General features: G+C 33.3%; 1 protein-coding gene and 2 long non-coding RNA genes across 3 annotated transcripts; 2 read left to right on the top strand and 1 right to left on the bottom strand.

Moving 5' to 3' along the window:
- The first annotated feature begins 7,223 nt into the window (after positions 1 to 7,223).
- On the top strand, positions 7,224 to 8,078 carry LOC126690875 (uncharacterized). The gene is made up of 2 exons (XR_007644759.1): positions 7,224 to 7,600; positions 7,818 to 8,078. It is a non-coding gene; the product is annotated as an uncharacterized LOC126690875 (long non-coding RNA).
- A 1,975-nt stretch (positions 8,079 to 10,053) lies between these two features.
- LOC126692908 (11 kDa late embryogenesis abundant protein) lies at positions 10,054 to 12,089 on the bottom strand. The gene is made up of 2 exons (XM_050388712.1): positions 11,930 to 12,089; positions 10,054 to 10,706 (listed from the first exon to the last, which is right to left on the bottom strand). The coding sequence occupies exons 1-2, from the start codon at positions 12,035 to 12,037 to the stop codon at positions 10,281 to 10,283; spliced, it is 534 nt and encodes a 177-aa protein (XP_050244669.1). The 5' UTR covers positions 12,038 to 12,089; the 3' UTR covers positions 10,054 to 10,280.
- A 1,077-nt stretch (positions 12,090 to 13,166) lies between these two features.
- LOC126690874 (uncharacterized) lies at positions 13,167 to 14,835 on the top strand. The gene is made up of 2 exons (XR_007644758.1): positions 13,167 to 13,383; positions 14,556 to 14,835. It is a non-coding gene; the product is annotated as an uncharacterized LOC126690874 (long non-coding RNA).
- The last annotated feature ends 852 nt before the right edge of the window (positions 14,836 to 15,687 follow it).

Below are 15,687 nucleotides of genomic sequence, written 5' to 3'. Positions count from 1 at the left end.
CCCTAAGGCCCAAGCCGAAGAGGGCTACAATCCAAACTCAATAACATAAAAGCCCAAAATGGCCCAGAGATGTTGCCGAGGACAGTTCAGTCCTCGGCAGACCCTAAATTCCACCAAGAAGAAGGGCAAAAACAGAATAGGAACAAGCCTGAAAGAAAATCCAAAATATCTAGGAAAATCTGCCCTTCCCATGCAAGGCTCTGACCTAACAGAGTCGTATTTGTCAGCTTTATCAACCATCCCCAATGACTTTGGGTTTGGATTGATGGGACAAGTATCAGACTTGGAAATGTCGACCCTACACGTGGACGAAGGAAAGCGAACGCAGGCTAGTATAAAAGAAAAGTAAGTAATATGGAAGAGGGGGGCTTCCAGTCCGCCTCCAGAAGAAAGACTCCAAGGGTGAAGGCACTTTAATCACATATGAACACCACAAAAACCCACTGCTAGGTAACTAGGGCCTAGCCTTGCGAACCCACTCTCTACAAATGATATTGTTTGGGCCTATTCACGAGCGAATCCAATACTACTGCGGTTCGTCGCGAAACGTGACCCTACAAGTACAATTAAAAACATAGATTTAAAATTGTAGACATGTGTGAGAAACATTCACAAGTGTGAAAATAGTAAAGCCAAAGTATCAAATTAACATAAATTATGAAAGCTTAGACCTATTTTTTAATAATTTATGTTCAAAATAAACGGCTTTTCAAAATAAATTATGATATTTTCTAGAGTGCGTATTGTTTAACAATGATATGATATTCATAAAAAAAGACAATGTATAAATAAGTAAACAATCAAACTTTAATGTATATCTCAAATTGAAATACAGTACCAACCATAATTGACAATAGATTATAAAATTAATTTTCAAGATTGTAAATTTTTTATATGTTTTTATTCTTTGTTAAATGAATTATCCAATAAGTCATTTGTAATTTTGTTTTATATTTTGGGATGTTAATATTGTGTAGAAATAAAACTTGTGTATTTGTTTTACTTATCTTTGTGTTATTTTGTTTTAGATAGCAATGTTAGGATTTGTATAATTTTAAAATTATTGAATAAGTATTAATAAGTGTAGTTCATTCTTGATATAAGTAGTGAATTTAAAGTAATTCATTTTACATCAAGTAATTTATTGCATGACTTTTCAAATGGTAAATACATGTTGTTTTCTTTATATATAAAAATTCACGTGAAAAATACGGATCAACCCAACCCGACCTACAACCCAATTGACCTGACCCACCGGTTTTGCTATGTCTACTTTTAAGACAATCTGGTGTGAGTTTATAAGGGGTTGAGAGATAGGGTGACGAGAGGAATTGCCACTTGATTTAGTTTATTAGATCCAAGACCTTTACGTGCAGTCTATCATAACCAAACTTGAGTTTGGACTCTGCAGTTAGAGTTAGGATTGATAAGGTGTTAAGACACCCAAACTCGCATAAACTTGAACAAGCTCGATTAGTGGCTTAATTATCCAGTGCTATGAGAGCACAATAAGTTCATGCTCTTGGAACTCAGAATAATTACTTTTATTAGTGTTGCTTGAGCCATGATTAATTAAGAAATTTATTAATATTAGGACCACATCTTAATCACACAATTATTACATTAAAGTAAAATAAGGGAATTCAGAAGAAAATATCAAAGATGATACCACTACATAAAATAAAATGAAATATATAATACAAAAGAGTTCTACAATTTTTTTTTTTTTTTTTTTTTTGGGGAGGTGTTTGAGAAATCAGCTTGCAATATATAGAAAGAAACAGTCCTCACGAGAAGTATCAACCACAAGTTTATGGTACTGTCTACAGGAATATTACAACAGTCAACCAAGGCGTTGCACCTATGAAATGGGTTTCATCACTTCTTGCCAGCAAGTGCTCATTTAGTTTCCCTTTTGCAACGGACATTTAAATTGCGTGTACTGTATGTTTTTGCGTTCTCCTAATCTTGCAGTCTCCAATTAAGATTAAGGGCAAATTGCAGACATACTTTTAAAATATGGAGTTACCGTACTTATATTCTTTGTGGTTTTTTTTTTTTTTTTTTTTTTTTGGTTGCTGAACTTTGTGGTTTGTTCTACATTCAAACTTATGCTTTTTAAATATAAACAAACCCAAATAAGGGTTGAAAAGGAAAGTTAGAGAGAGAGAGAGAGCCAGAAGTGTGAGTGTAGAATGATCATTTACTTTAATTTTTTCTCAATATGTGATATTGTTACTTTCTACGTTATCAAATTAAATTAGCAAAAATGCTTCATATAATTAAAACATAGAGATAACTGGTTTATAAATGGATAAAGCAAACTTTGAAGTGTCATAAAATAAACCATATGATAGTTCCATGCTTAAAGGGTACACCACAAGAGTGGTATGTTTAATTTACTTTAAAATTTATAATATTCATTATTCAGTGTAATTACATTTTAAGATGCTAAAATCATTTTGGATTCTTACCAATTAAATATTTTTGATCATGTAGTAAACCATCTCCATCCCTGATCATGCAAGTTTAAAAAGTTTAAATCACATAGCAATGTCGCAATCAGGTACCAAATTTGATCTTAGGTTTTTGGTACTTGAATCTACTGATAGAATTAGGTGCCAAATTTGATCTTAGGTTTTTGGTACTAGAATCCAGTGAGGGAACAGTTGGGCTGGAGGAAGCAATGGGCCTCCCATTTTTTTTTTTTTTTTAAATTCTAAATATATAATACTCATATGTATGAGGTATTCAGCTTTATTTTAAAAATATATAGGTTTACTAGCCCCCATTCCACTTAAAATTTATTTTAGCAATTTAATTATATTTTATTAAGAAAATCAAGGTTGGAATCCCTCTGTAACTTGTAATTTCACTTTATTTATTTATTTTTTAAAAGACATTAATAATGATATCCTAATAATCATGTATAAAAGCATTTCTCTGCTTTCAAATCAAAATCACATTTATACATAACACGAAATTATTAAATATCTTATATTTTTTCTTATAAAATATAATTAAGTTGTCCTCAAAACAAAAAAAAAAATCTAATTTAACTGATAAAATATGTATCATAATAAGGATTCAATCGAAGCTGTAATAAATACCCTTCCTCATGATGGTTTTGGAGAACATCATTTTATCGTAAATTGTAATATATTGGTCATTGCAAATGAAATCTAATTTTTGAATCAGTAATACATCTTCTTATAAGATTTGTTTGGATTGAGGGGGAAGGAGGGGAGTAGAGTAGAGTAGAATTGGTTGTTATAAAAATATAAATCTTAGTTAACAAAAATATTTAATTTAGCATACCTTTGAGACCAGACCAGATTGCGTCTTTTAAAGTGAACTATGAACATCTGTCACTTCATTTGGAACCAAAATATATACATCCAATAATCCAACAGCTAAATTTGTTTTCCCCTGTTAGATCATGGATTTTCTTTTTGCTTTCTTTTTGTTTGGGATCAGCTTATTTAGCTGAAACTGAAATTTTTTTACTGAAAGTAATGTAGATAAAACTAAAAGTAAGCTGAAATTATTGAGACTTAGGAATAGTACCAAAAAGTACAATGGTATCCATGAATAATAGTAAAAATAAACTAAATAATATAAGAAACTCCCCCAATATAAGCTTATTCCAAACGCATCCTAAACATCGAATGGGCTCACAAGGCCACAACTTCTATGATAAGAAGGAACATATCTTGATGGTAGGCTTGATATTCGTATCTGTACCTCACTTATTCAAGACAGATATTGCTTAAGCATATAAGATTATATTTAGCATATACGATATTCCCTCTTTCAAGCACCATGATATATAGCACATGTCTAAAAATGTAGTGTGTTAACACTGTTCAACTTTTACTTCCTCAAATTCTCTGAGAAAGCTCATCAATTAATCTATTTAAGGCAAGGGCCTAGTATAGCAAAAGGCTTATAGGGTTGTGACTTGTGAGTTTAAATTCCCCCCTAACTATGGAATTAAAATTAGTAAAAAAAACTTTATATAAAGAAAAACATAGTCATGATATTCTTCTTCAAATTGAACTGCCACTTGCAATACACACATCCAGACACCACACCTATGGTAAACTTTTAAAATATAGATTTATTATGTGTTTTATTTTATTACACTTTTCTTTCTTGTGGTTTGAATTATATAGCATTTCTGCGTAACTTTAACGAAATTTAATGTTGTAGCAAGTGCCAATAACAACCATTGAAAAAGAATTAAAAAAAAAAATTGTTTTACTTCTACATTCAAACTTACCTTCTAAATATACACAAACCTAAATAAGGGTTGAAAAAGAAAGTTAGAGAGAGAATCAGAAATGTGAGAGTAGAATGGTCTTAATTTCAATTTTTTCTCGATCTATAATGTTGAAGCTTTCCACATTGTCAAATTCAATGAAAATTAGCAAAAATGCCTCATAAATTAAACCACAAAGGAGGTGACTAGCTTATAAACCAAACCGTCAAGTGTCATAAAATAAACCATATAGTAATTCAATTTTTAAGGGTATATGTTTAATTTACTTTAATTTTTTTTCTAAAAAAAAAAAAATTACTTTAAATTTATAATATCCATAACATTAGTTAGATGCTATCATTCATTATTTAGTGGAATTACATTTAAAGATGCTAAAATCATTTTGGATCCTTACCAATTAAATATTCTTGGTCATGAAGTAAACCATTTCCATCCCTAATCATGCATGTTTAAAAAGTTGATGCCACATAATAATGACTCAATCAGGTACCAAATTTGGTCTTAAGTTTTTGGTACTAGAATCCATTGACGGAGCCATAGTTGGGCTAGCAATGATGCAATTCGGTACCAAATTTTATTTTAGATTTTTGTTAATTGAATCTAGTGACGGAACAGTTGGGCTAGAGGAGGTCATGGCCCATTAAATAAAAATAAAAAAAATGTAAAACTCTTATGTATGAGGAAGGTATTCAATTTTATTTAAAAAGTAAGTTGCAGTTAATTTAACTAATAAAAATTTAACTGATAAAGTTTATGATGGTTAGATAAAAGATCTGGGGTTCAATTCTTATTTATATAAAAAACTGATTGGTGTCTTGATCTAATAATAAAAGAGTTATTATTATAAGCGGATGTCATAGGTTGAAACTCTCTAAAAAAAAAATTTATTTAAAAATATGTGTTTATTAGCCCCCATTCCACTTAAAATTTATTTTATCAGTTTAATTATATTTTATTAAGAAAATCAAGGTTCAAATCCCCTCCTAAAATATGTATCATAATAAGTATCCAATCGAAACAGTAATAACCTTCCTTCCTCCTTGTGGATTTGGAGAACGTCTTCTTATCATGATATATTGGTCATTGTGAATGAAATCTGATTTGTGAAGCTGTATTACCCTTCCTCCATTTGGTTTTGGATAACACACTCTTATAGTGATTTATTGGTCACTAGAAATGAAATCTGACCTACGAGTCTGTGGAAACAATGTTGTACCCAAAGAATGTGGGGGTGGAGTCCCGGGCAACAGTGCTATATATTCAATGGTAGTGACCGAATGAACTCGTATGCTAGCAACAATGTTATTCAAGGTGGTAACCCAATGAACTGGTTCATTTTATGACACTGCCCGAATCTCAGGATTGTTTCACAATTTTCAACAGAACTGGCTCTGTATATAGAATACACTTTTGAGAACATGCGAAATCTTTTTAAGTGAACTAGAAACATCTCTCAATTCATTTGGAACCAAAATATACACATCCAATAAAATCCAACAACTGAATTTGCTTTCCCCTGTTGATCAAATCAGGATATTTTTCCTTTTGCTTTCTTTTCATGAACAGGGGTAGCATGTAACATTCTCTGTGAGGTCGGACAGGACATGATCAACATATTCAACACAAATGGTTTATTAAATATTGGTTTTACAGTTGCATACACGACTTTGGATAATTCTTGTTGGGTGCACTGCACCATGAATCCAGCCCACATGTTTTTTCAAGAGCTCATTTAATGAGCATGTCTTTAATGTTTCTTATCTTTTCTTCATCATGTACAAAAGTCAGCATTAGTTATTGGACTTGGTTGGCTTAGGCGTGTTGGACACGCTGAGGAGTAAAAGAAGAAAAGGGGGTTGATGCATTAAGGCCATTCGGCCTAAAGGGAGAGCTGAAGAAATAGATTTTGGTTGAAGCAAAGTCAAGGTAAGTGGCTTGCATTTATTGTGACGAGATTTGAAGAGTGTGAAAGAGAGAAAATAAGGAAAAGATGAAGAAATAACTAGAAAGGCCATTCGGCCATTTGAAGAAGTAGAAAAAAGAGGAGAAGTCCCAGCAAGTGAGACCGAGGACGAGGTGCAGTCTGGCAGTACTGCATGAGTGAGCAAGCAAAAGAGAAGAGAAAAATAGAGAAGTAAGAGAAAATTGTGAGAAATATACCGTGAGAAAGAGAGTAGTAAGTGTTGTAATCTCTATTTGATATAGTGAAATTATTCGAAGTTTGTCCCGTGATTTTTTCCTTTCTAAGGAGAAAAGGTTTCCACGTAAATCTTTGTTTTTTGTGTGATTGTACTTTCGCTGTGCTTACTGAATTATTCACTGTTATATATTGAAATTTTGGGCCAAATTTTGGAAACAGCTTCAGAAGTTATGGCATTGTGGGCAGTGGCGACGCTATGTTTGGTTCAGGGTGTTTCCAGGAACACCCTGACCTCTGAAGAAAAAAAAAATTATATGTAATAATTTAAATTTTTTTATTTATCTACCCTTAAAAAAAAATGAGGAACACCCTCAAACTTTTTTTATGCCAGACAAACTTTGAACTAAAATCTAAAAAAAAAAAATGGTAACAGAAAATCTGAAAAAAAAAAAAAAAAAAAAAATGTAACAGAGAATATGTGAGAAAATGATTATGAAATAAGAAATATCTCTTAATTTAGACGAGGAGCCGAACTAGGCTTTGGAGGAAACAGAGAAAGAGAGGAAACTGCAGCTCTGCCGCTGCTTCTTCTTTAGAGTGAGAGAGAGATTTGAGCCATTTGTTTAGACTTTTTAGATAAGGAGAGGAGAGGACAATCCTTTTAAAAAGTTTGGTATAAATGTGGATGGATATCCTTTGGCCACGTTGATGCTTAGGTGGGGAGGCAGACCACTTTACTTTTTTTTTTGGATGAGAAATACATTTGTGATATGGCTTATGTGGGTTTGAGGGGTCAATCAAAGGCCAAGAATCTGAATTATTTGCACTTCGTACTAGGCCTGTTCAGGTACCGACCGGCACCGACGAAACCGGCCGACGTCGAACCAATCCGACCGCTTCACAAGCCACCGTAGATGTCCGGCGCGGTGGTCGGTGACGATCTGGACAAACCGAAGATGTCCGGTGCGGCAAGCGGTGGTTGTTTTGCACTCCGACGAGAAACCGCACCGCACCAGTATCTATATAAATACACACTATAATTTAACATGTATGTATCAATGTTTACAGTTTTTTATTTTTATGTTTCAGTAGATTGAAGAAAACCCAGAGAAGCCATGAAAGCAAATGCAAGGAATAGGAAGAAGAAGAAAACGGCGCTGGACTTAACATAAGGATAGGTTTTTTTCTTTTTCTTTTTCTTTTATATATATAATCTGGCACTAAAACTACGTCGTTTTAGGACCTGATATTAAATTTTAATATAAGCTCCAAAACGACATAGTTTCATCATCAGATTAAAAAAAAAAAAAAAAGTTTTTTGGCCTTTAATTTAAAACCCTAAGTTTATTCGCTCACCCTCTCTATATCTCTCACTCATCCGCCTGCCTCTTCCAGTCCCAGTAAGTCAGCAACGAAAGTCCTCAACCTCTGTCGCTTGCTGCCGCCACTTGCTGCCACCGCTTACTGCCACCACAATCTAGTGCTTGATGCCGTGTTTTTTGGAGTTTCACCCTCTCCTCTCTCCTCTTTGTCACAATATTTTCAAGAGTTTCTAGTGATGATTCTGACTTCAGATGCTCTTCCTTGCAAATGTAATGCTTTCTACCAGGTTTGTTTATGTAATTTATTTTCAATGGTTTTGTTTGATCTTTTATAGGTTTGGTTTAGTTTTTTTATTTGGGTTTCTGTGATTTGAAATGGGTATGTTTGAGAGAAAGATTGTGAATTTGTTTTCTTTTGAACTTTGTTTTTGGAATATTTGGGGTTTTTTTTTCATGAGTATGATGTGGTTTGGGTTGTTAATTGCATTGTGTTTGGTTCTTGAGAAAGTGAGGAATTAACCGAACTAACCGCACCGAACCGGTATTTTGCACCGCACCTTGTGTAGACCGGTTCCCACCCCTCCACAGGTGAGGTGCGGTTAGGGATGAGGGAAAACCGCTCCTATAGGTGCGGTGCAAAAATGCCCCAAAAAACCGGCCGCACCGCACCGTGTACAGCCCTACTTCGTACACCGATAAGGTTATTGCAATATTCAAGACAAGCATAATATATTTTTATAATAAATACAATTTTTTTAGAAGAAATATTTAGATGTGAAATTATATTAACATAGATAAATATTTTTAAATTAAATAATGGTTTTGTTAAAAATACTAAAAATTATATACGATTATAAAACTTTAAAACCATAACCTTTTTTTTTTTTTTTTGGTAGTTTGTTTAGGTTAACTTCTTTTTCTTCCTCCAAAAAAATGATTATTTATTTTTCTTTTAATTTGAGTTAAATTTAACATGAAAATACTTCTAAAATTTTATATCTTTTTTTAGTAAATATCAGTAGCTATATTCTTATTTATTTAATTTTATTATTTTTTATAATTATTTATTTATTAATTAAATTATTTATGATGTCACTGGTTTGACCACCGGTCGGACTTCGGTCTGACCAGAAAACCGGTATCTAGTCCCTTTTTCAGTTCTTTTACCATACCGGTTTTTAAAACCATGGTGGGGGGTGGATGGGGGCATAGGGCTGGGGTGAGATATTTGAATTGGGAGAAATAAATACACATGAGGTGTGTGCTAGTGCAACTAATAAACAATCATTTAATTAACCAATAATTAATTGGGGGAAGCAACTAATAAATAATAATTAATAATTTAATTAACCAATACATTATAAAAGACAAACAAATTAAATTATGTTATGCTAAACAACAATTAATAATTTTATAATTAATGAAACAACAATATAACAAATTATAGTTTATAAAAGATAAACAAATTTATAAAACAACTAAACAACAACAATTAATAATTTTATTAATATTTCAAATGAACTTATAGTTTTTTTTTTTTTTTTGAGAAAGAAATGAACTTATAGTTTATTGTTTATTCTTTTGCTAGAATTATGGACAAATATTTTATAAGAAAACCACGTACCCAAGGAACACCCTGAGAAAAATTCCTGGAGTCGCCACTGATTGTGGGAGAGGGAGAGGATAGGCTGAGGCTCACTCAAGGCCACAATTGTGATAAGAAATAACATTTCTTGGTATTGGTTTTCCTGTAGCTGGATCCTTGGAACCACAAAAATCCTTGGCTAGAATAAAGATTTTGTCATCTTTGTACTTAAAGATTTTAAAGATTTTGTCATTTCTGTACAACTTTAAAGACAGACAGAGATATCGCTTAAGCATATAAGATTATACTTTTGCAATAATGGTATTACCTCTTTCAAGTTCCACGATGCTTAGCATATGCTAAATAATTTTAGTATCAACAAAGTACAACTTTTGTTTCCTCAAATTCTCCGAGGAGGCTCACCAATCAATCTTAGTAAGGCAAGAGCCTAGTATAGCAGAAGGCTTATAGGATTATGCTATACTATGGAATTAAAATTAGTTATAAAAAAAAAAAAAAAAAAAAAAAAAAAAAAAAAAAAAAAAACTCCATATAAAGAAAAACATAATCATGGTATTCCCTTTTTTTTTTTGGGTGGCTGAATATGGCATTCTTATTGTTATTCAAATTGGATTCTAAAGATTTTGTCATCTCTGTACTTAACTTCAAGACAGATATCGCTAAAGCATATAAGATTATACTTGCAATAATGGGATTAATTACCTCTTTCAAGCACCATGGTAACATATTCATGGTATTCTTATTCTTATTCAAATTGAAATGCCAATTGCAAATACACACGTCCAAACAGAAACAAGCCTAGAAAACAAAGAAAGGGAAAACAAATACTAGACAATCAAACTAACTTCAAGTACAACACACACTACTTTATATATAGATTATAGACCACACACCATGGCCACAACCATATTAAAACAGACATTGGCATTTTTAACTGTAGTTGCCACCAGGACCAGACCCATATGATCCTGGGGGATTATTCTCTTCCACACTGGTATTATGGGTTGTGGTCCTCCTGGTCCCAATGGGGTGGGGGTGAGACTCCTCCACCACACCCTCATGAGTCACTGTCACTTGACCCAAATGCTGTCCCTGTCCAGTCCCATGTCCCGGCGTTGCTGACACACGGTGGGTCCCAGTTGTGGTCCCACCGTACGTGGCACTAGTGGGCCCACCAGCACCAGTGGTAGTAGTATACCCAGTATGCCCTCCAGCTGGAGTGCTCTCCATTTGTTTGGCTGCAGCATTGTGCTGTCTTGCCTGCTGCTTCTCCAATTCAGCTTGTGTTTTCTTCTCTTCCTTCTTCTCTGTCGCCAGTTCTTTCTGCAATGGGTCACGGGCTGTCATCCTTTCCACCTACGCATCACAATTCCACACTGTATCAAACTCCAATTATTAATTAGTGAATTTTCATAATTTCCAGAGCCAAATTGTTAATAATTAATACTGAACAATGTTTATGTATGTTACTACAGTGTGCATGTGTGATAGATTGTATGAATGTAACACACAATAGAGCCATCGAGGGACCATCTTTGTTTCATTCATTCCTTCCAATTGAGCCCATGGGGCCCTCACCGTGATACTCAAAATTAATGAACGATTCCTTTGCCACCAATTGTGATAGATATAGACGTATAATATATAGTTCATGGTGGACCATGTTTATGTATTACCACAGGACTTTAATGCCTGGCGGCAAGTAGGCCACTAACAATATTAATTTGTAATGGAATAACGACACAATAAGCAGTATCAATTGGGATGGCGACCTAGCATATAAAACGTAATGTTGATAAATCGATAACACTTTTCCATAATTGATAACACAGCCACAGAGAGCTAGCAAATATGCTTAAAGTTGATAAATCAGTAACACTTTCCAAAATTGTGTTAAATTTTTTTGATAGAAGATAGAATTCTACTCTAACCTAATCTAAGTGTATACATGTGTGAAACTTCCTCTCGAAAACTTGAACCCCCACACTCCACAAGCACATTTGTGAAGTGAACATTGCACCAAAGGTGTGCCATGATAAAATTGTGTTAAATTGATAACACAGAAAATACAAATATTATCGCATGTATAGCCGGGCCTTGATGAGCTATATAAAACAAAGTTGATAAATCAATAGCACGTTTCAAAATTGGTAACACTTAATGTAAATATTACCACGTGTATACCCGGGCCTTGACGAGCTATATCAAACGTAAATCAAAAACACCTTTCAAAATTTTTGATAAGACATAGAATGCAATATGCCTTGGAAAGATATGATAGAATTCGACTCCACATTTAGTCTAGACAAATACCTCAAAAAAATATGGAAGATATTTTTTTGTTTTGTTTTGTAGCATCAATACTCATATATAATATTAAGAAGCAGAAAAACGAAATTAAAGCAAGAATAAAATAGGGTCCGGTAGGACACACATTAAACTTTTTATTTTTGGAAGCATTTTCTCGAGAATTAAAAAAGCTGTCATTACTTTTTCAATTCTCGAGAAATTTTTTCCCAAAAATAGAAACTAATGTGTGCCCTATTAGTAAAATCCAATAAAATAAATGGAAATTAAACCTTTTCCTGCACAGTGGCCTTGCTCTTTTCCATGCCAGACTTAGCGGAGGCCGCTACGTTGGCCGCCGTTTCCTTCACGGACGATGCTGCGTTCTTTCCTGATTGCATTTTCACAATTTCTTACTTTTTCCTCTTCTCTTAGTTGTTTTTTTTTTTTTTTTAATTCAATATTTTTTGATAGTAAACACTGCGTGCCAATGGTAAACCAAAGTTTAATAGCGACCCAAATTAAATAGATTTAGAAGAGGGGCTTTGCGTGAGACACGTAGCAAGGAATTAGAGACACGTGTCACCTGTACAGATAATTATACTATTTCATCTGACACGTGTCACGTGGCACTAATTCCGCGCGCCATGCAATACATGTTTGTCAGTTTCGGTAATTTTCAGGTACGTGGCGACATGGTAAGAACTATGAAAAACTGTGGCGACACGACACGAGGCGGGAGTTGCGAGCGGGTTGAATCAAATGATTGTCCAAACCCTTTACTTTACTTCCTTTCCAAGCGTATAAAATTGGGAAAATTATTTTTTTTTAGAAAAAGTTTTAATTTATGGTGTCTATTTTTTGTGATAGTTTTTTATTATCAGACTAAGACACCAATCAGTTTTTACTGTAAGTGGTGATTGAACTCCAAATCTCTTATACAACCAACTGAGACTTTACCAGTTGAGCTAATTGGAACTCACAAATTGGAAAAATTATTGAATACTCTGAAAGTACTATAAATGTTTACTTCTTCCTCTCATATAAATTTTTAGTCCTATTATAAATTTAATTAGTGGGATCCACAGTGATGTGAGAGGAGAAAATACACATTTATAGTATTTCGAAAGTACTTAATAATTATCCCTAAAATTGAAGTGCCTTTCCAGAACTGATCCAAACCTTCATCACAGTCTCTTTCCCACAAAAAAAAAAAAAAAAAAAAAAAAAAAAAAACCCTCTCCCATTCAAATCAAATAATGAAAGCCCACAATAGATTAGCCTTATCAAAAAAAAAAAAAAAAAAAAAAAATGAAAGCCCACAATAGATTTATTTCCATAAGTATATTAGCATATATTTTGTATAATTTATTGCCTTTTTATATATGGGTCATTCTATGGTACCAGGGGGGGTACGGTACCCACTTAAAATTTTCAACCGTTGATTTCATTTGTTTTAATCCTAGTTGTTTATTTAATTTTAATGAAAACCTGTTACCGGTCAAGCATGTTCTAAAAAAAAAAAAAGACGTCTCTGCATCTCTTGGGTTCTTTCTCTCTCGCTCTCGTTCTTCAGTCTCTCGAGTTCTTGCTCTCTCTCTTGTGTTGTGTATGATGGGTGAATCTCTTTTGGCATCCCATAGCTTTACTCAGTGGTGTGATGGGTGAATTTCTTTTGGCATCCTACAGATTTACTGAGTGGTGAAGGCTTCTCAAAAAAATCAAAATCACTTTAACATAGTTGAAGGTAAGTATCAAAACGACAAAACCCTAACTCATGCAAGCTGTAAAATATGTTTTGTTTCCCCAAATTGTTTTTTAGTTTTTTGGATGTTGTTTTGCTTGACTAGTTATATAAGAATAGATGTTATGCTTAAAGATGATTAAATCTTGGAACATTCAAAATAGAATTAGGCCCTATCAAATATGCTATCTGTGTTTATAGTTTGGAATATTATGGAGTTGTATTGTTTGGCTTATAAATTTTTAAGTTAGCAATCTTAGTTAGGTGGTCTTTGAAGGACTCTATGTGTACTAAAGTGGCTGTGTTGGGCTGGTTGTTTTGTTTGTAATTTGTTTGCTCTTCAATATAATGTCTGAATTATCCAAAAAAAAAAAAAAAAAATTAGAAGTACATCTTATGCACTGGATCATGTGGAACAATGTTTAGCTACTTTCATTTACTACTTTCTATTTTAAATGATTATTGTTGATTGCACATCACTACTCTCTCTATTTTATATGTTCGAATATGCTATAAGCCTATAATTGGGGAATTTATCCCTCTATGGTGCATGTTGATTCTTAGCTAGCTTGTGGGGTTAATGATCTATTGTTTTTTTCGTCAGTAGTTTCTGCTTTGAGTTTGTATCGAGACTCCCCTGTTATTGTGCAGGGGTTTATTTTGCTTTTAGGTTGGCCTTTGTGACTTAGAGGTTGATGGTTTGTTTGTTTCATTTGTAAGGTCTGATGGCCTAGACTTTGTAAAGTTTAAAAGTGATGTTTTATCAATTAAATTGGAAAAAAAAAAGGCCTAAAGTTTTCAAAATACATTCTACAAGTGTTGATTTTGAACCCAGACCATCATGAGCCATCACTACTAATATTAATACCTTACCACTAAATGTTATCATGTATTAGCATTCACTAGATGTTATTCCACTTGAGTGTGATATGATTATAACATAAAATACCAAATAGTTAGACAAATAGTGAATTCTATAAGTTTCTTTTCATGAAAAAAGCTACCACAAAGTATTGAAAGCGAATGGAATGTAATCTAAGATAGCTTGATGGATGAATCTAAGATAGTGGGTATGGGGTATGGTATCCGCCCAAATCTTAGCCATATATTTTTATTGTTTCAATCTTGACCATTTATTGATTTCTAATACAATTTCTACACATGTATATGGACAGTGCAGTCATTCATCAGGCAAAGTTGAAACGTTCAAGGACAAGGTAGACACCATCCATCGACAAGATATTTGCAGACTTGGTTGTTAAGCATATACAACTTGTGAAAGAGCAAATTACATTTAGTTGTTATAAAGTATTAGTTGTTGGAAAAATGGAGCTACAACATGAGGATGGAACCTTTGGCGAAAAAATAGTTGCAGAAATATTGAATGTAATTGTTAAATATTGATAACATTGCACTTTGGCAGACTTTGAAATCTAAAATTATTTTGAAATGTAATTATAGCTTGCTGTTGGTTTGGTGTATTTTTGCTTTTGCTTGGTTGCTTCATTTTGTTATTTCCTAACAAAAATATCATTAGCTATTTTTATTAGAATGCATAATTTATTTGCTTCTCAATTTTACACTCTCTTTCCCTTCATATTTGGGATATCAAGTTCTTTAAGAACATGCTCTGATGCCTAAATTTGTTTTATGTTTCAATTTCAAGTTAAAACACACTGAGGCCTAAATTGTTTTAGGTTAAATTTTTTTTTTCTTCTTTATAGTTCACAGTTACAGCATTGTATGGTCTAAATATATAGCTTCTTTGGAATCATTTAGAGGATCAAATGTTTCCTAACAAATAACGTTTGCTTTGGGTCACCTTTTTTTTCATTGAGAAAATTTAAGACCATGAAGGTATCAAAAAAGCTATGTGTTTGATTAAAATACCCATGATATGTCAAAAATCACCAAGTGGTCTTGAAAACCTCTAAGAGCATTTGCAGCAGTGGAGCTAAAAAGCTATAATGCTATTTTAGCTCCACCAATATAGCAAAAAAGGCTTGCAACAGTGGAGCAAAATCCATAAAATTTAGCTGATTTGCTACAGTGCACACCTATCTATAGATGTGCACTGTAGCACTCATCTAAAAAGAAAAAAAAAAAATTTAATCCAACACCCGATTAAAATAATAAAACTCACCTTATTTTTTTCATTCTTTTATTCTATATCTCCACCGTGCACTCATCAGATCACTCATCTCCCTCACTCATCAAGCACTCATCTCCCTCACTCATCAAGCACTCATCACCGTCGCCGTCCCAGCCCAGCCCAACCCACGCCGTCGCAAGCTCTCATCTCTCTCA

This window comes from Quercus robur, chromosome 7 (genome assembly GCF_932294415.1).
Source record: "Quercus robur chromosome 7, dhQueRobu3.1, whole genome shotgun sequence".
Lineage (NCBI taxonomy): Eukaryota > Viridiplantae > Streptophyta > Magnoliopsida > Fagales > Fagaceae > Quercus > Quercus robur.
This window is presented reverse-complemented; position numbering and strand designations above follow the sequence as displayed.